The sequence below is a fragment of the Guillardia theta genome (assembly GCF_000315625.1).
Source record: "Guillardia theta CCMP2712 unplaced genomic scaffold GUITHscaffold_281, whole genome shotgun sequence".
Taxonomy (NCBI): domain Eukaryota; class Cryptophyceae; order Pyrenomonadales; family Geminigeraceae; genus Guillardia; species Guillardia theta.
The window spans coordinates 9,098-27,006 of NW_005434395.1; the positions used below are offsets into that span (position 1 = coordinate 9,098).

At 55.2% G+C, this 17,909-nt stretch overlaps 6 protein-coding genes across 6 annotated transcripts in view; 3 read left to right on the forward strand and 3 right to left on the reverse strand.

The window, feature by feature from the left end:
* The window catches only part of GUITHDRAFT_166834 (hypothetical protein), a gene marked incomplete at both ends in the record, with an annotated part of 7,306 nt that extends 1,847 nt beyond the window's left edge, over nt 1-5,459 (reverse strand). The window contains 19 exons of the mRNA XM_005818639.1: nt 370-603; nt 637-699; nt 803-1,191; nt 1,861-2,004; nt 2,110-2,139; nt 2,632-2,766; nt 2,878-2,950; nt 3,217-3,309; nt 3,360-3,410; nt 3,459-3,541; nt 3,781-3,856; nt 4,402-4,440; nt 4,489-4,512; nt 4,558-4,587; nt 4,643-4,753; nt 4,797-4,847; nt 4,907-4,957; nt 5,014-5,114; nt 5,159-5,459. Coding sequence (XP_005818696.1) covers nt 370-603; nt 637-699; nt 803-1,191; nt 1,861-2,004; nt 2,110-2,139; nt 2,632-2,766; nt 2,878-2,950; nt 3,217-3,309; nt 3,360-3,410; nt 3,459-3,541; nt 3,781-3,856; nt 4,402-4,440; nt 4,489-4,512; nt 4,558-4,587; nt 4,643-4,753; nt 4,797-4,847; nt 4,907-4,957; nt 5,014-5,114; nt 5,159-5,456 — 2,076 coding nt within the window. The remainder of the gene's footprint in view (nt 1-369; nt 604-636; nt 700-802; nt 1,192-1,860; nt 2,005-2,109; nt 2,140-2,631; nt 2,767-2,877; nt 2,951-3,216; nt 3,310-3,359; nt 3,411-3,458; nt 3,542-3,780; nt 3,857-4,401; nt 4,441-4,488; nt 4,513-4,557; nt 4,588-4,642; nt 4,754-4,796; nt 4,848-4,906; nt 4,958-5,013; nt 5,115-5,158) is intronic.
* A 1,033-nt stretch (nt 5,460-6,492) lies between these two features.
* Nucleotides 6,493-8,527, forward strand: GUITHDRAFT_166835 (hypothetical protein). The gene is made up of 9 exons (XM_005818640.1): nt 6,493-7,244; nt 7,302-7,386; nt 7,437-7,613; nt 7,660-7,710; nt 7,862-7,915; nt 7,964-8,128; nt 8,178-8,219; nt 8,267-8,349; nt 8,404-8,527. The coding sequence occupies exons 1-9, from the start codon at nt 6,526-6,528 to the stop codon at nt 8,471-8,473; spliced, it is 1,446 nt and encodes a 481-aa protein (XP_005818697.1). The 5' UTR covers nt 6,493-6,525; the 3' UTR covers nt 8,474-8,527.
* On the reverse strand, nt 8,501-10,256 carry GUITHDRAFT_166836 (hypothetical protein). The gene is made up of 5 exons (XM_005818641.1): nt 10,246-10,256; nt 9,619-9,719; nt 9,488-9,558; nt 9,353-9,421; nt 8,501-9,299 (listed from the first exon to the last, which is right to left on the reverse strand). The coding sequence occupies exons 2-5, from the start codon at nt 9,682-9,684 to the stop codon at nt 8,591-8,593; spliced, it is 915 nt and encodes a 304-aa protein (XP_005818698.1). The 5' UTR covers nt 9,685-9,719; nt 10,246-10,256; the 3' UTR covers nt 8,501-8,590.
* Nucleotides 10,201-12,660, forward strand: GUITHDRAFT_149116 (hypothetical protein; the record flags this gene model as incomplete). Its single annotated transcript, XM_005818642.1, has 13 exons — nt 10,201-10,398; nt 10,597-10,659; nt 10,704-11,006; nt 11,032-11,307; nt 11,355-11,420; nt 11,626-11,772; nt 11,818-11,915; nt 11,989-12,053; nt 12,082-12,164; nt 12,266-12,344; nt 12,390-12,436; nt 12,501-12,584; nt 12,628-12,660. The coding sequence occupies 13 exons, from the start codon at nt 10,201-10,203 to the stop codon at nt 12,658-12,660; spliced, it is 1,542 nt and encodes a 513-aa protein (XP_005818699.1).
* Nucleotides 12,661-12,802: 142 nt separating this feature from the next.
* On the reverse strand, nt 12,803-14,413 carry GUITHDRAFT_149117 (hypothetical protein; the record flags this gene model as incomplete). Its single annotated transcript, XM_005818643.1, has 1 exon — nt 12,803-14,413. The coding sequence occupies one exon, from the start codon at nt 14,411-14,413 to the stop codon at nt 12,803-12,805; it is 1,611 nt and encodes a 536-aa protein (XP_005818700.1).
* Nucleotides 14,414-14,926: 513 nt separating this feature from the next.
* The window catches only part of GUITHDRAFT_122090 (hypothetical protein), a gene marked incomplete at both ends in the record, with an annotated part of 4,299 nt that continues 1,316 nt past the window's right edge, over nt 14,927-17,909 (forward strand). Inside the window, 19 exons of the mRNA XM_005818644.1 lie at nt 14,927-14,948; nt 15,323-15,993; nt 16,040-16,114; nt 16,169-16,258; nt 16,304-16,340; nt 16,433-16,479; nt 16,543-16,584; nt 16,702-16,743; nt 16,842-16,883; nt 16,936-16,977; nt 17,032-17,073; nt 17,126-17,167; nt 17,235-17,276; nt 17,330-17,392; nt 17,444-17,485; nt 17,562-17,603; nt 17,651-17,692; nt 17,748-17,810; nt 17,863-17,904. Of these exons, the coding sequence (XP_005818701.1) occupies nt 14,927-14,948; nt 15,323-15,993; nt 16,040-16,114; nt 16,169-16,258; nt 16,304-16,340; nt 16,433-16,479; nt 16,543-16,584; nt 16,702-16,743; nt 16,842-16,883; nt 16,936-16,977; nt 17,032-17,073; nt 17,126-17,167; nt 17,235-17,276; nt 17,330-17,392; nt 17,444-17,485; nt 17,562-17,603; nt 17,651-17,692; nt 17,748-17,810; nt 17,863-17,904 (1,530 nt within the window). The remainder of the gene's footprint in view (nt 14,949-15,322; nt 15,994-16,039; nt 16,115-16,168; nt 16,259-16,303; nt 16,341-16,432; nt 16,480-16,542; nt 16,585-16,701; nt 16,744-16,841; nt 16,884-16,935; nt 16,978-17,031; nt 17,074-17,125; nt 17,168-17,234; nt 17,277-17,329; nt 17,393-17,443; nt 17,486-17,561; nt 17,604-17,650; nt 17,693-17,747; nt 17,811-17,862; nt 17,905-17,909) is intronic.

The following is a 17,909-nucleotide window of genomic DNA, read 5'->3' on the forward strand; positions in this document are numbered from 1 at the left end:
GCCAGGAAAAGCCCTGCCAAAAAATAGATCCGTGGCGCCGGCAGCGGCTCATAGACCGTCGTGGGTGTACTTCATGTTCAGGGACTAAACTTTATCAGATCCAGTTATGAAAAAGGAAAAAATTCCGTCTCGTTTATGATTTTTCCGAAGTTAGTAGTGTGCGACAAAGTAACTCAAGGCAGCAAAGGTCCCCCCCACGGTAGCCTTTAGGTCCAATCGGCTAGTAGGGGACACAGTCCTCCCCGGCCTCACCAGCCCTCCACAAGGGTCATTCCCACAAGCACGCACCTTCCTGCAGGGAAGTACCAGGCGGCCCAGGTCATGGGGGGTGGCGAGGAGGAGGAGGAGGAGGAGGGGAAGGTATCGCACCACATGAGCTTCGAGGGATCGCTTGCTTTCAAGTGTCTCCTTCATCGCGTCGAAGTCTCGCAGGCTTCCTTGCAGTCGGCTGATCTTGCCGTTCAGCTCCTCCTTCTGCGCCTCCAGTCTCGCGAGCTTCTCCTTCAGCTGCTCCTCCTCGGCTTCCCACCTCCTCCTCTCACTTCTCGCCTCCTCCTCTCGCCCCTTCAGCTTCGCGGTCTCTTCCAGCAGCTTGTCTCTCACCTGCGCGATCTCCTCTCGCGCCCTCCTGCTGACCTCGTGCTGGGCTCTTTCCACCCTCAGCTCGTCTGCTAGATTCGCATTTTGCAGCCGTAGTTGCTGCGGGGGGAGAGTGAGGGAGAAAAGAGAGGAGAGGAGAGGAGAGGAGAGGCGAGACGCGACGCAGAGAGTAGAAGAGAGGAGACACGTGTTTTTCAGCTACCTGGGAGGTTCTCTCCTCCTCGACGACTCGCTGCTGTAGCCTTGAGAACTCGTTCTCTTGGATGTAGAGCTTCTCTTCCAGCTCAGCGATGATCCGTTCCATCTCGCTTCTCTTCCACTCCTCCTCCTGCCCTCTCGTCGCCTCCTGGAGCTCCTTCATCTCCTCGTGGCTTCGCTTTGCCTCCTCCACCTCACGCCTCATCTCCTCCAGGTTCTGCTCGGCTGCCACCAGCATCTCCGACTTGTCGCGCAGCCGCGTCAGCATCTCGTTCATCGAGCTCGTCAGCTCCTTGTTCAGCTTCCTCGCCTCCCCCAGCGCCGCGTAGAGCTGGTTGACCTCCGCCCTCAGCGCCTCCTCTTCGCTCCCTCCTGCTTGCGCGACCTTCCAGCCTGAGTCCGCAGAGCATCAAAGAAAAAACACCAGGAGTAGGAGGAGGAGTAGGAGGAGAAGTAGGAGGTAGAGGAGGTAGAGGATAGCACCTGGCGGAGTCTTACTGGAGCCAACCGAGAAGCTCCTGTCGAAACTAGTCGACTGTTGTTTGATCTCTCCCCTTTCAGCCCTCACTGCCGCAAGATCCTCCTCTTCCTCTCTCCTCCCTTTATCCTCTTCCTCTCTCCTTCGTTTATCCTCCTCCTCTCTCCTTCGTTTATCCTCCTCCTCCCTCCTTCGTTTATCCTCCTCTCCCCTCCTTCGTTTATCCTCCTCCTCCCTCCTCCTCCTCCTTTGCTCTTCTTCCTCGTCCCTTCGCTTCTTTTCCTCCCTCATTCTGTCTTGTTCCAGTTCCTCTCTCCTCTCTTCGTCAGCCTTTCTCTCAGCTTCTCGCTTCTCCTCATGCCTCCTCCGCTCTTCCCAGCTCTCCTCTTTCGTCCTGTCCGCCCCGTGAGGAGGAGAGCTTGTCTCCTCTCGCTCCGTCAGCAACTTAGGGGAGGCGCGAGGCGAGAGGTTTGTGCTGGGGTAGACTGAAGTTGAGTTCCCTTCTTCTGAGGAGAGAGACCTCGACCGCATGCCTCTTCTCCATCCCTCTCCTCTCCTCCCGTGCTCCTGCTCCTCCTCCTCACTCTCCATTTGCAGGTCAGGAATCGTGACAAAGTCTCGCTCCTCCCTCCTCTCCCTCCTCCTCCATGATCGCTCCATCGACATCTCAGCGACGCTCGAGCTGTCGAAGTCAGAGGTCTCGCTGAACACGTCCGCACTGTAGAGGTCTGCCAGATAGTCACAAGCAGAGCATGACTGAAGATGCTGAGCAGGGAGGGGAGGGGAGGGGAGCAGAGGAGGAGGTCAGGAAGGAGAGTGAGGTAGCAGGAGACCGGGCACGTAATCGTCAGTTTCGTAGATGCCTGCCAACAAGTTAGAGAGGCTGGAGGAGCAGGAGGAGGGGCATGACTTGTCTTGCTCTCAGAGAAGGCGGAGCTTGCTACCTTTCGACTCGCCTGATACTCTTCAGACTCTCTCGTGACTTCGAGGCATCGGACCTGCGGAAAGTCAAGGAAGGGCAAGCGAGTGAGGGAGAGATGTAGATCAAGGATGACGATGACGATGACGATGACGATGATAACAATGATGATGATGATGATGATGAAGAAGAAGAAGAAGAAGATGATGATGATGGAGATGATGATGATGATGATGATGATGATGATGATGATGATGATGATGGAAATGATGATGATGGAATGATGATGATGATGATGATGATGATGATGATGATGATGACGAGGAGGAGGAGGAAAAGCTGACAAGGTTTCCCGTCTTGTTGGAGCTGAAGGTGAGAAACACGCGGGAATTCGGGGGCCCATCCAACATCCTTAAGAGTCTGTCCGGGGGGAGACCTGAGAGACTCGTCAAGGTGGTAGACGAGAAGCTCGCAAGACCTCCGACTGCCTCCTCGTCGATGTGCGTCATCGTGTCTCCCGGTAAGATGCCCTTGGCTGCCACCGAGCCAACCTTGTGCTTGATGTGCGCGACTGCCGGCTTGCTCAAGGGACGCTAGGAGAGCGAAAGGGCCAGAGGGGATGAAGGAGGATGGAGCGAGAGCGAGGGAGAGGATGAATGAAGAGGAGCAGAAGGAGGCGAACCTTTCCATTCTCCGTTGACACTCTGAAACCCAAGACCTACCGACGGGGCCTCGTGGATCAATCCCTCCTTGATCTGCGAAACCCCTTCATCCCTCCAATGCCAGCACATCGACCAGCTAGCAGGAGAGGGCGAGGCAGGAGAGGGCGAGGCAGGAGAGGGCGAGGCAGGAGAGGGCGAGGCAGGAGGGGGCGGTCAAGAAGTGTGGGGAAGAGGGAAGGGGGGAAAGGGGAAGGGGAGGGGAGACATTGATGATGAAGAGATGGGGAAGGGGAATGAGGAAGGAAAAGGAGATCGAGTGGAAGTAGGATTAGGAGTGGGAGGAGGAGGAGTATAATCACCTTGATGAATCCAGCATGCATAAGGTTGGGCTCTACCTCATGAAGAAAGAGCCCAGATGAGATGTTGACTTGTACATTGCCGTTGGTGGTGTCCTGACGACAGCATGAAGGCGTTAGTCTACAACAGCTTCACGTTCTCCCACCAGGTCGATGATGGCGCTGCGATCGCTCGGCAGTCGCAGCAGGCTCGATTCCTGACAAGGCATGAGGAGACGCAAAGAGCTGGATCTTGTCGGTCTTACTCTCTCCTCCCACTCGTCCGAGATCTTCTTTTTCATCCTTTGCTGCATCAAGACGCCATGTACCCTGTGCGATATCTGATCACCTGAAGTCCGGTACGTCCGACCTCCCCCAACTTGTTCCTCTCCCTCCCCCTTACTCTCCTCCTCTCCTCCTCTCCTCTCCTCCTCTCTCCTCCTCTCCTCTCACTCCTCCCTCCCTTGCCATCCTTGCATGGCCATTTAGCGACTGCCGTTCAAAGGAAATTTTGACTTGTGACAAGCACCCTCATCCCCACTCATCCCTCTTTTTGACGACAGACGCTGGACAGACGCGTCCGAAGACCTGCGTCAAGACGGACTCCGACGACATTCTGTCGCAATTTTTCTTTCATCTTCTTCACAAGCTTGGCATGCTTGACCTGACTCCACCACGTCAGTCTTGACGGGGAGGCTGACGTGGAGGCTGACGTGGAGGCTGACGTGGAGGCTGACGTGGAGGCTGACCTCAACTTGACTGACGTCACGGCGTTGAGACTGACGTGAGGGCTGCTGGTTCAGATAGACGAGGCGAGAAGGCGAGTGAGCTATCAGCCTCATGTTCATTACCAACTTCTAGCCCAGGTTGAAGAGAAGCAGAAACGATCTAAACATGCAGACTAACTGATCCAAACCTTCATGATTTACTGCACTTTGCTTGACAGAGAGTGCTAATGTAGCAAGGGTGCAATTATTCAGTGAAGTTTAGCATGAAGAAGAAATAATTTCACTTTTGCAGAGAATGGAAAATAATGTACAAGCCATTGCTGCTGCAATGGTTGCATAGCAACGATCCGATGTAGATAACTTTAAAATTCAGAATCGTCGCCGCCCATACCCATCAGAAAGTTTTCATCTTCGTCTTCGAATCCTCCTCCATCATTCTTAGCAACAGTCTCTCCCTCATTCTCTCCCTCAGCAGCTTCACCGCCCTCCCCCTCGCCTTCGCCCTCATTCCCATCCTCAGCTGTAACAGCGTCATTCAAGCAGTGGGAAGCATCAAGCAGTTGTCAACCTTGCATAGCTGCCTTTCTTCCGCCTTCAAGCAAGTCAATCGCAGTGAATTGATGTGAAGAGACCTTACCTTGCGTTTCTCTTCCATCTCGAGGATTTCCTGCATGAGCATTGCGTTAGTCAAGCTCTACCGCAACTCTTTTCACAGCCTTCACCTTCTCACGGATGGAGGGCAGCCACTCCCACTTGCACCTCTTGACACCCTTAGCCATAAACTTCAATGGCAGTTTTTCTTTCATCTTCTTCACAAGCTTGGCATGCTTGACCTGACTCCATCAATCACCCACTACCTACACAACCAACCCTTACTCGTTGAGCAATGAACAGTTTCGTCTTTGACTTGGTCCAGAAGTGAAAGACCTAAAAGAGAGAAGGAACTGTTGTTACATAAATCGAACATGGCAAAAACTGGAGAATACTGGTTTCTTTCGACCCTTTGCACTACCCTTCATTGAGATCTTTGGCCTTTGCTGCAGAGCAGGGCAAAGTCAGCTGATCGGGGAGCTATGGAGTCAAGACAGCATACCAGCTCGGGTTTCTTGATCTTGTTGAACCATCCATCTTTGGGCAGGTTGTAGCTGGGCTGCTTTTTCTTGAGCGACTTCTTCTTCTTGACACCATTACTCCCTGCCAGCGTGCGTAAGACACACGTGGACCAAGAGGTCAACTACCGAGAGAGCGTGATCGACTAGCGGATCCCTTCCGCTTGTTTGACGCTGATCTTTTCTGAGCTTTGATGCCGCCTCCTCTCAGGTTCAGTCCCTCTCCACTATATCCGAATGCGGTTGTCGTTCCGCTGGCCTCCATCATGATTGCCTTCGCTTGAGCTGGAACGTGAGCAGCCTGGAAGGGGCCGATGGAGCTTCCTAGTCCTTCCGACAGGCTAACAACTATCAGCATGCTACACATGCTCTTCAGCGCCCATGCTCTCCCTGCCCCCCTCCCTTCCATTCCCCTCCTCCCTACCATGGTTGCCACCAACCTCAAATCTAGCACCCCCTTGCTCACCACCCATCCCCCTTATGCAATCATGTACCCCAAAATTCATCATCATATACCCCTACCTAAGACTCTCAATTTACCACCTTGATTATACCACCCCTCTAAATGGATACCCCTACCCTGCCCTACCCCCATTAGTGCGCACAAGGGCAGATAGAGAAAAGATCCGACGTCCTCCGGGCCGGGCAGCGCCGGGCCTAAAGAGATGGCGGCCTGTTTACTCAAAGTTAAGTTAAAAATCAGTACGAGGACACTCCGACTACACCGTGGCACTGTGACTAGCCTGGTCAAGCCTCCTCGACTCTCCTGATTGTCCTCGTACTGATCTCACGGTCCGACAGTCACGGTCCGACACGGTGGCACCGCCGGGTGGCGCAGCGGGCCCTGGGTCACCGGGTGGCCCGGCCCGGGTGGCGCCGGCCCGGCAACTGGGCGGGAAAGGGATGGAGTGAGCGGGGATGAGGTCCATAGTTGTCTCTTTTTTTGAATGAAGGCCCAACCGCAGGGGGCTCGTGGGGGTGGGGTAGTCTTGTAAGGGGTACTTTTATGGTGTGAATAAGGGGTACATTGAAGGGAGGACGAAGGAACGGAGGGTAGAGAGTTGGAGGGAGTTGGTACCAGGACAACTGAAGGGAATGCGAAGAGATGGCTGAGCGTTAGAAGCGAGAGGAGCGAAGATGAGCCAAGACATGGCAGAGAGAATGCCGCAAGAGATGCAGAGACAGAGGAGAGGAGAGGAGATGTGAGGAGAGATGGGAAGAGAAGTGAGGAGCTGAGACGAGATGAGACGAGACGAGACGAGACGAGAATGGATCAGAGGAGAGGAGAGGAGAGGAGAGGAGGTTAAGATTGGAGGGGAAGGAAGGCAGGAGGGGTAAGACAAGGAGAGTAGGAGAGAGAAGGGAGAGGATAGAAACGTGGACAACGAAGCTGACGATTAGTATTTTAATTTTATGGCGATGGATATGTCGTGGAAACAAGCTTACAACTTTGCTTTGATCTCAGGTCTTGTTGCTGAAGTGATCAACGCATAACAATGTGGGGTGCTCGCTCCAACTATGAAAGAAAAATGGCTCAGAACTTTTCTGAAGATGTGAGACGGGCAGAGTTGGAGTCAAAGATGAATCAGAACAAGATTCTGTTCGGTCAGGCGACACAAGACGAGCGGGTGATGAACCGACGACGAGCGCGGAAGGCGGCTGAAGAGGCTCAAGAGCGAGAGCTGGAGGAGAGGTTGAAGCAAGCAGCCGTGGTAGAGAAGCAGAAAGCCATAGCAGAGAAGGAAGCAGCTCTAGCTGCAGAACTGGAGCGAAGAAAGAACGATGCTCTACGGTCTGAGAAACTCCTTGAGAAGGTCAGGGCGGAGGCTCCTGAACTTCGTGAGCTGGAGCAGCGATTGAGAGCAGCGTACATGAACCAGGAACGAAGAAAGCAGCTGCAAGAGAAGCTTGTCATCGAAGAACAAGAGCGAGAGCGACAAGCCATCGCCGATCTTCACATGGAAGCTGCTCGCATCCGAGAGATTCGGGTAGAAGAAGCGAAAGAGCAGCAGAGGAGGAACGAGGCACTTGCTGCCAAGCAAATCCTCAAGGAGCAGATGGCAGAGCAAGATGAAGCCAAGGCTGCAGCGTATGCAGAGTTCATCAAGGAGAAAGCGATGGTGGATGAAATCATCGCAAAGATCATGGAGGAAGAGAAGCAGGAAGCGCTTGCAAAGATGGCAAAACGCCAAGAGACCAGAGAATACATCCAGAGGTGCGAGGGAGTCTTCTAGAGTCTGCTAGCTTTGCTGATTGCGTGCCTTCATGGCAGGTATCTTGTCGAGAACGAGAAGATCAAAGAGGAGGAGAAACGGCGGCAAGAGGAGGAGGACCAAGCGATTCTGCGCTATGCGGAGGTCTTGTTGTCGATAGTTCCTCTGACCCTCCGTTGACTCCTCTCCTTCAGGCCGTTCGAGCAAGAGAAGGAGCAGCAGCTGCGCAAAAAGCTGCGCAGGAGGAGGAGAAGGATAGAATCTTCCAGAAGATCTCCAAGGACATTCTGCGGAGACAGGCGGAGGAGGAAGAGATGCTCGAGCTGCAGATCGAACTCGCGAACCAAGAGGCGGAGGAGCGAAGAGTGCTGGTACCTTGTCCTGCCTCTTACTATTCCTACCTGATGACGTTGACAGGCGGACAAGGCTGCTCTTGAGAAGAGATTGAGAGACAGGATGGAGATGATGGTCCGTCCTCTCCCACTTGCTCCCTCTCCTCTCTGACCTCCTTCCTACCCTCCCTCGCTCCTTGCCCTCGCTTTCTCCTTTCCTTGCTGCTCTTCCGTTTTGACTCACGGTCTTTGCCTATCTCTCGAGCATCACTGAGTTCCATGATCAGGCAGCCAACGAATACCAGAAGAAGTTGAAGCTGGAGAAGTTGAAGCAGCAAGAGGTCGACCCTTGTATCTCCTGTCTTGCACAGACTGAGAGCTCTTGCTAGGCGGAAGAAGAAGAATTCAGAAAGCGAATGCTCGCCAAGTTTGCCGAGGACGAGCGTATCGAGCAGATGAATGCGCAGAGGAGGAGGATGAAGATGCTGGAGCACAAACGCGAGGTCGAGCGGCTCATCGAGGAGCGTCGCCAGATGTACGAGGAGGAGAAGGAGGTGATGTACTCTGGTGGTTCGAGGGCGGAGGTTAAAAACGATGTCGCAGGCGGAGCTGGAGGAGCAGAAAGAAGAGGAGAGAAGAGCCCAGGTGAGGGCGATGCTTGTCTTGTCCTGCCATCGAGTGACTTGCTGCAGGCCCTGCGGGAGCTCATCGAACAAGAGCGTCAGCGCATCTTGCGGGAAGCAGCAGGGAAGCTCGGGCTGGAGTACATGCCGAGGTGAGTGCATGGGAAGGGACGAGGAGGGAGAAGGGATGACGATCGGCGTGACAGAGGCGTACTGGCGTCCAAAGAAGATCTCGAGATGTTCAAAGCGGCTCAGCATGCCAACAAGTTCAGATGAGAAGGATGACGGGAGAGCCCTTGGCTGGGATACCATTACATCTGTATTCTTTCACCTCCACTCATGATACTTTTCTTGCTGTCCGTCTCCCCGTCGTTAACATCTGGTAGCGTCGAATCAGCACCAGGACACGAGCCCAGTCTTGTAGAGCCCGGCGAGGGGATCGCACTTCTTCTTCGTCTTCTTCATCTGCGAAGGCATGGTCAACAAGAGCGAAGGAGAAGTTGAGGAGACGACATGGAGGGAAGAGACTGGAGGCTTCTTGTGCTCGTTGAGAACTCCATCCAAAGCGCTGCTCATGGAGTGCTTCACAGCACTGCGAAGGTCTGCCCCTTTCTCCTCCCCCTCCGGCTCCTCGTCCTGCTCATCTTCAGGCTTGTTGCGGGTGTGGTGCTGCTTGAGGGCGAGGAGCTTCTTCTTCAAGGCTGCCTTGCTCTTCTCGTACTTGAGGATGTCTCTGGGCTTCAGCTCTCGCTTCAGCTCAACGTCCACGTCCTGCTTCAAGTGCGAGAGCAGTCCGTCCTTGATCTTGGTCGACAGCTTCTGCGCGATTTCCTTCTGCTCCTCCTCCATCTTGTTCCTCTGCCTGCGCAGGATGCGAATCTTCTGCTGCTGCTCGCGCAGCACCTCCTTGAGAGGCTTCATCGTGCGCAGGAGCGCGGAAGCCACTCGTCGGCTCACTTGATCTTCGACTCTCCGTACGAAGGACGCCTGAGTCATGCCATGCAGACCGAGTCTGTCCTGCCCCCCTCGCCCCCCGCTCTCCCTCCCCCGGCTTGTGCTTGGTGACACGTCAGAGGGGGAGGGTCCAGGCAAGCCGGAAGTACTAGGAGCAGAGAGAGATAAGAGGCTCGACAAGTAAGAGAGGAGGGGCAGCACCTGCTCATGCCAGGCACCGGCTGCCTGGTGTTGAACATCTCTTGTACTTTGTCTAGCTGTGCCTCCACACTGCAAGCGACTTCAATGCCTTCTCATCCTCTTCTGCCTCGTTCTCCTCTTTCTGTTTCTTTTTACCTGCTCGTCGTGGGAGCACTCGAGCTTTGTTTCTGCTTCAGAACGACGACATCTCCTCCATGTTGCCATGCCTGGGCATGTCTCACAATTGAGGTCTCATCCACCAAGCCATCGAGATGGCAGGAACTTACTGCCAGGAGCATGATCCCTCCACAAACAGCCACGATGGCGGCGAGAAATCGAGCAAACGCTGACATCTCGCTGACTGCCTTCAAGTTTTACCCGTCAAAATCTGATACAAGAGTCAAACCAAGACAAGAACCTCCTCCCCTCCTCCACTGCAGCTTACCCACCGCCGCCTTGCCCTTCTCTCTTCTCCCGTTTCCTCAGCTCTTCTCTGCTCTGCTCTGCTCTGCTCTACTCTGCTCTGCTCTGCTCTTCTCTTCTCTGCTCTGCTCTGCTCTTCTCTTCTCTTCTCTTCTCTTCTCAGCTCTTCTCTGCTCTGCTCTGCTCAGCTCAGCTCTGCTCTGCTCTGCTCTGCTCTGCTCTGCTCTGCTCTGCTCTGCTCTGTTCTTCTCTGCTCTGCTCTGCTCTGCTCAGCTCAGCTCAGCTCAGCTCAGCTCAGCTCAGCTCAGCTCTGCTCTGCTCTGCTATGCTGCTCTGCTCTGCTGCTCTGCTCTGCTCTGCTCTGCTCTGCTCTGCTCTGCTCTGCTCTGCTCTGCTCTGCTCTGCTCTGCTCTGCTCTGCTCTGCTCTGCTCTGCTCTGCTCTGCTATGCTGCTCTGCTCTGCTCTGCTCTGCTTTCTCATTTTCCTTCACCTTGCTGTCTGCATGACGCGGCCGTTCATCCTCGCCCTCATCCCCGCACCTTCACTGTGGGGTGGTAATAGCGGGGACGAGGGCAAGCGAATCTCCCACCAAATGGCCTGGACGATTCAATTGCGATGGCCGGGAGGTCAAGCGACGCGTGAGGTGAGAGGAGGAGAGTAGGAGGAGGAAGGAGATGTAGAAGATGCGGGAGATGTAGAAGATGTAGGAGGAAGAGCTGTAGCCGACGACGAGGAGGGAAGGACAGGCGTGGAGTAAGGTTTGTTCGAGTATGGAGTTGGGATTCGAAGGATAGAACACAAATACTTCAGTTCATGAGAGATCCTCCTGACATCATGGCAGCTGGAAGCAGGAGGAGAGACTCCTGTCAAGTCTTTGAGAGCTCTATGCAGCCAAGTAGCGGGAGTAAGATCGCTTGCCCCCTCCCGCTCGCTGACGAACCCCCGCAGATCTGCGAGGGCGAGCTGATCATCAAGGCGGGGTATCCTCCTCGCAAAGTCTCCGAGGCAAGCAGCGCGTGCAATGAGGAGGGAGGAAGAAACGCGGAGGTCTCGACCTGCTCTGCGCTCTTCAGTCTGAAGATGCAGCAGGAATTGAGCATCGAGGCAGTAGGAATCGTGAACAAGGACTCGTTGATTGTTGACCGACAAGCGTCTGAGAACAAGTTGACTGAAGGCAAGCAAGCACCTAAGGCTAGAGGCGAAGGAAAGAAGAGGAAGCAGCTTGAACCGCAGGTGCTCTCCTCCCAGCACGTGAGTTTGGACTCATCAGGAGCAGGAGCAGGAAGAGAGCAATGAGAGCGAAGTCTATCAGACGAGGAGCGGCAGGAGAACGACGTGCACGAGGTCTCCTCGCCTCCTCCATGTCGATGCGTCTCACTTGCTGGTCACACCTAGCGAGCGAATGGCGCAGCATATGAAGGAGATGAAGGAGCGTGAGGAAAAGCCAACCCCCCCGCGCAAGTGGGAGCAGGTGGGGAGGGTCGATGAGAGTGCCCGCCTCACGGGGGAGCAGGGAGCCGCTTCGAATCCTCGCAAGCGCATGCCGGGCAAGGTGAAGAGGAAGAGCAGCTTGAACGCAGAGGCGTGAAGAGAGTGCAGGGACAACGACTGGACTCCTCCCTCGACTCCCCGACCCCTCAAGCCCCGGCAAGGCAAGAGCCTCAGGTGCCTCCTCCCCTCCCTGCCTCCCGTCCCTTCCCCCCGCTTCCTGCCTTCTCTCCCTGCCTTCTCTCCCGTCCTCCCTCTCCCTTCCTTATCTTCCTTCCTCCTCCCGGATTAATCAGGAGCTCAGCGGTTCGAGTCTGAGAACGAGGCGATCATACGAGGTGCTTGACCCGCCGCTCCTCTCCTCCCCTCACCTCACCTGCAGCTTCCCGCCATAAGCATACTCCAGCTGACGGCGAGCTACTCGCGCTGGGAAGCGGTGGCTTCACCTTTGCTCTGGCGGTGGCTGAAAACGTCCTGGGCAGATGTCAACGAGACGGAAGCGGCTCAGACGGCCATGGCGGCAGAGCTGGTAGGAGGCGAAGGTTGAGATGGTCACGTGATGCTGTGAGGTCAGGTCAGCACGTTCGAGCCTGGGAAGAGCAAGAATCCCCTGCGAGTCTCACTGAAGAATGCGAGGGCTCAGCAGGGAGCGATTGAGATGGCGGCAGATAGGTGAGGGAGGAGGAGGAGGAGGAGGAGGAGGAGGAGGAGGAGGAGGAGACGGGCATCCAACTGTCTGTCGCAGGATCAAAGCTGTGCTGAAAGGGGACGTGAACTTCATCGAGAAACAAGTTGACGGCATGTCCGCCAGTCTGCCGTTTCTGACGTTGGAGCTCAGGTGGCCCTGACAGGGGGAGGAAGGACCGTGACGATCATCGAGGTCGAGGAGGCGGCGGGCGCATGTCGCTCATGGGCCTGCAGGTGCGATGGAAGCGAGACGAGCACGAGGAGAGTGAGAACATCCCCAACTGGAGCCGCGAGGTTGTTGAGGGTGCGAGTGTCGAGCTGCTGACCTGCAGCAGGTTATGACCTTCATGCTGCGGGCGCTGCTACAGGACGAGGACAGCACGACGCGGGTCAACATCAAACCGCACAACATGGGTCTGTGCCTCCTCCTCCTCCTCTGCCCTCAACGCTTGCCCGCAGCCTGTGTGTCCCCACGCGTCTTTTGGAACATCGTTCGCCATTGCAAGGTTATAAGTGCTTGCTGCCCCTCCCCCTCCCTCATCCTCCTCGCTTGCTTACCTGTTAGTCCAGGTCGGACCCAGCACCAGCTTCGAAGCTGCCTTCGCCTCCCTAGTCCCCGACGAGAAGTGGGACGTGATCCTATCGAGAAACCAGGTGAGGACAAGGTGCGAAGGGGCTGCTGGTGAACGAGGAGCAGGTGGAGCATCAGGAAGGCAAGTATCGCTTCTAGTGGAGGAGTGTTATCAAGGTAAACATCCATGAAAGACAACCCTGTACTGTATTATCAATTGAAACACGCGACGACATGTGGCGATCCTGATACTATCGAGTTTGTCAACAATGACATCCTCCTTGTGCCCGAGGGCCCAATCTTACTTGTTCCTCTCAGCCTGAACCATGGTGGAGGCGATGAGGTCGGGAGAGAACATTCCCGTGCTTCTGCGGAGCATGGGGTAGCTCGAGTTGGCCTCGAGAGTCTCAATGACGTTGGGGTACATGGACTGAATCATCGCCATCTTCTCTTCCATAGCAGTGAACCTCTGCTTCTCGAGGGACCAGAAGTCAGCCAACGCCTGCTGCTGCTGCTGAGAGTGGCGCAGCTCTTCTCTCAACCGCTTCACCTCCTCGTCCGTTGAGTCGTGGCCGTTGGTCATGCTCTGCGGCAAGTTGCCTTCCATCCCTCGCTTCTGAAGTTCAGCCAACTTCGCCTCGGCTTTTTCTTTGGCGATTTGCATCTTGAGGATATCTTGCGTCAGCTCTTCTCTCAGGGCTCGCAACTCCCTCCCCGAGTCTCTTCGCTGCGCGTCCAGGGCTACTGAGAGATGGTTCCGCATCTTGTCGAGAGCCTCGTGCATCATCGCCCTCTCCTGCTTGATGCGGGCATCTACTGGACCCTCCTGCTTCACAGCCGAGCTCAGCAGGCGAATTTGCGACTCCATCTGCAAGAGTTTCAGACGCTCCATCTCGAGCTCTCTGCGCAGCTGATTGCTCTCCCTCAAGCTGTCGGTCAAGCTGTCGGAGCTCATAGCCAACCTCTCCCTCATCTCCTCGTGGGCCGACGCGAGGGACTGCGCCCTTTCTCGCAGCATCGCACACTCATGCAGGAGACCTTCATTTTCTTTCTTCGACTGCTCAAGCGCCAAGGTCAGGTCGTCGTTCTTCCTTTCTTCGTGTTCGAGTCTACTCCTCAACGAAGACAGCGCTGCCTCCATGTGCGAATACTGCTCTCCCCTCCCTTCGGGTGTGGGAGATTTACGGTCTGGGGTCGTACTCTCTGAAGCAGGCAAAGACAACTCCTGGATGGTCTCTAGCCCGAACCCCCCGAGGGCCAACGATGAAGGGTTGCCTGCTCCGGGACCGAGGACGCTGATCTCGCTGAACTTCAACTTGAGCTCCTCCTTCTCCTTGGCGACATGCTCCAGCGCCTCCCTTGTGCTCTCTACCTCCTCCTCCAAGTGCCGGCACGTGCCGCGGACTTGAATATTCTCCAGTGCTAGCTGGTTGATTCTGTCTTGAAGCTGCTCCACGATGCTCCTGTCGTTGGGATCCTTCACGTAGGCGTTCAACGCTGCTCGCATCTGCAGCTCGCTCTCCACCGATTCAGCCCGGCTCTGCTCCACCTGCTTGAGCTTCTCCTCGAGATTCAACACCTCCTCTCTCCGTGCTGCTAGCGCGTTGCTCGCCTTTGATAGAGCGCTCTCAATCTCCTCTACTTTTATCTGCTCCGCATCTGCTCCGCCAGCGCACACGGCCAGCCTGCCCTCGAGCTCTGCATTCCTGGCTCTAATCTCTTCATTCTCAAAGAGCGCAGCACGCAGAGCCTTGGTGGTAGCGTCTATGATGCCTGTCAAGTCAGATGACGATCGCTTGTCCTTGAAGTCGTGCAGCTTGTCCATTGTGTTCGACCACGAGGGGGGCACAGGGTTGGGAGACTCTTCTGAGACGTCTTGCAGATCTAGTTGGTCGTGTGGAGGATGCGGCATGGCCGGAGGTGGACGCGATGAGGAAGAAGGAAGCAACGAGGAGGAGGAGGAGGAGGAGGAGGAGGCGAGCTGTTTGTTGTTGTGATCGAACAACGAGTGACAAGTCGCTGGAAGCATTGAAACGGCGAACTTGACCTTTTTTTTTGGATGGGGGTATGTGGGTCCGGAGGTACCGGTCATATGCACCTAAATTTACTGATGAAGGGGTGGGTACTGGTTGGGGAATGGAGTACAGGGTACTTGATGTACTCGAATGGGGTATTCATCAGTATTCTCAGGGGGGTACTCATAACACCGGTGTCTTTTCCCAAGAAAATATGCTAAATGTCCAGGTGGGTCCTTATTGAATTGCAGGGGTACGATAAAATCGGCATGGGTGGGGGTACTTTGATACCTATTTAGTACCCCTTATTTTCATATTAGTTGGTAGGGGTCTTTATGAAAATTGATGGTAAGAGCTCCCGATTAAAGGTGACGGGTGGGTGGGGTGGGTTTCAGCGGCTCTTCGCTGGGATGGCGAACTACGGGGCAGTAGGTGAGTGAGAATGGCGGGAGAGAAGGAGAAGAGAGGGAGAAGAAGTCAAGTCATGCCATGTTTGAACATAGTTCCATCCCTTCTTGCTCTCTTCTAATGCCTCCTCCTCCTTGTTTCGTTTGTTTCATCCCCTTACCCGTGATGTGCAAAAACTGTACGTTCGACGCTGCAGACAAATGAGCACATTGCTGCTGTTATGTTCGACATCTGATCTTGATTCTCTCACAAGAAGCTTCACATTCCTCAAATCCTTCCTGAGATAGGCGTAGATATTTGTCTGTGTCTCTCCTGCCGTAGCTTGTTTCTTGAGGATCGTGGGGTACAAGTCGACTGCCGACGCCTTCCAAGTCTTGTACCTCTGACGGAGCTCGCAGGGTCCATCCAGGGACTCAGCCCGTTCAAGAAGACCCGCAAGTTGGCCGCATGGCAGGTCCTGGGCGTTGCAGCCCTTGCACTGTGTGTGCTCGCGTTGGCAGTTGTTTCCACGCATGGCACGCGCAAGTCAGTCCTGCTGTCTAGGAGCAAGGCGCAGTATGCTGCTGCAAGGATGGGATTCATCCCCCGAGCAAGGTTCGTGATGACCAAGCAGCAGTTCCGAAAGATCCTACTGGCAGAGGAAGAGAGGTCCGTGATCCAGATCTGCGGTTCGAGTGTCTGCAAGGCCAAGGAGGGCTGTAACCAGGAGTCCTTCAAGAAGTGTGTCGCGATGAAGCCAGAGGACAGGAAGAAGTTTGTGGCCCAGCAGCTGCCCAAGCTCAACCTCATGGAGGGCCCACTTGCTGACCTCCCCGAAGAGGCAAACCTCGAGATGGGCGAGCTCGGAAACCTCCCGGAGGACACCACTGCTGCTCAGTGTGGGACTGGCGCATGCACTGCAGAGGGATGCGATGACAGCACCTTCTTCGCTTGCTTCAAGCAGCTGGAGCAGAGAAAGATGGAATTCGTGAAATCAAACCCCCAGCTCGCCAAGCACATGGCTGAGTTTGTGAAGAAAGAGGCAGCTCAGAAGGCTCTCGTTAAGGGCCAGCAGGCTTCGGCGTCTAAGGTCTCCTTTACTCATGCTACGATGCGAATGTGACCAGTGTGGTCAGAACGTGGAGAAGATGCCTTTCAGCAGCGATCAGGAGCCCCCTGTCATGGGAACACACTACATGACCGCCAATTGGGTCAACCAGCAGGTCGTTGGCTGTCGCTTTGGCAAGCTCGCTGATGGTTCGTAGGCCAAGGGAAAGCAGTCAAGATTGAGATCCGCGTTCCGCATGTCAAAGTTGAACCTCCACGAGGGTCCGTTGGCAGACCTTCCGGATGAGGTAGTAGGCTCTCTGTTTGTGCTCCGATTGATTCCAGTGCTTTAGCCGAATGTGATGATCGGAGAGCTGGGAAGTTTGCCTGGTGGGTTGACAGATTCGGAATTGGATCCTTGTCTTCATCCCTTCCTTCCTCCATCCCTTCCTTCACGCACCTCGTTGATGCCGTTGATGCAGATGAACCGAACATCATGATCGGGGAGCTCGGTGGCTTGCCAGATGAGGTACAAGTTGGTGTTTTACAAACAAGGAGAAAGAGAGATGAAATTCTAATGCGATTGATACAGCCGAACCTGATGGAGGGAGAGCTCAGCACCCTTCCGGATGAGGTAAGAGACGAGGGAGAGGAAGGAGGAGATAGGGGAAAGCATACAAGAACAGGGGAAGGAGGGGACTAGAGAAGGGAGAGGGATCGTATGGGACATAAATCTAACGGCATTGGGCAGCCGAACCTGATGGAGGGAGAGCTCAGCACCCTTCCTGACGAGGTAGGGGAGGAAGCGAAGGAGAAGATGCAGAGGAGAGGAGAGGAGAGGAGGGAGAGGAGGAGAGGAGGAGACGGAGAGGAGCTGACGGCACTGGACAGCCGAACCTGATGGAGGGAGAGCTCAGCACTCTGCCTGACGAGGTAGGGGAGAAGAAGAGATGGAGAGGAAGAGGAGAGTGATGGCGTTTGCCAGCCGAACTTGATGATTGGCGAGCTTGGAACGCTTCCTGACGAGGTAGGGGAGGAGGAAGTGACTGAAAGGAGGCTGCCATCTGATGCTGCGTGACAGCCGAACCTGATGATCGGAGAGCTTGGAACGCTTCCCGACGAGGTGAGCGAGCAAGGAAGAGAAGGGGGGAGGAGGATGCTTATACGCCGGTCAGCCGAACTTGATGATCGGAGAGCTTGGAACGCTTCCGGATGAGGTAGGGGAGGAAGAGGAGACGGAGAGGAGGAGAGGAAGAGAAGAGACAAGCTGACGGGACTGGACAGCCGAACCTGATGGAGGGAGAGCTCAGCACCCTTCCGGACGAGGTAAGAGACGAGGGAGAGAGGGCTAGAGAAGGGAGAGGGAACGTAACGGACAGAAGCCTGACTGGAATGGGCAGCCGAACTTGATGATCGGAGAGCTTGGAACGCTTCCGGATGAGGTAGGGGAGGAGGCAGAGGAGGGGGGAGGAGGATGCTTATACGCTGGTCAGCCGAACCTGATGGAGGGAGAGCTCAGCACTCTGCCTGACGAGGTAGGGGAGAAAGAGGGAAATGGGAGGAGGGAGAGGAGGAGAGGAAGAGAAGATAGAAGCTGATGGGGCTGGACAGCCGAACCTGATGATCGGAGAGCTTGGAACCCTTCCAGACGAGGTAAGAGAGGAGATGGAGAGGAAGAGGAGAGTGACGGCATTTGCCAGCCGAACTTGATGATCGGAGAGCTTGGAACGCTTCCTGACGAGGTAGGGGAGGAGGCAGAGAGGGCTAGAGCATGAGGAGAGCGATTGTATGGGACAGAAGTCTGACGGGAATGGGCAGCCGAACTTGATGATCGGAGAGCTTGGAACGCTCCCCGACGAGGTGAGCAAGCAAGGAAGAGAAGGGAGGAGGAGGATGCTTATACGCTGGTCAGCCGAACTTGATGATCGGAGAGCTTGGAACGCTTCCGGATGAGGTAGG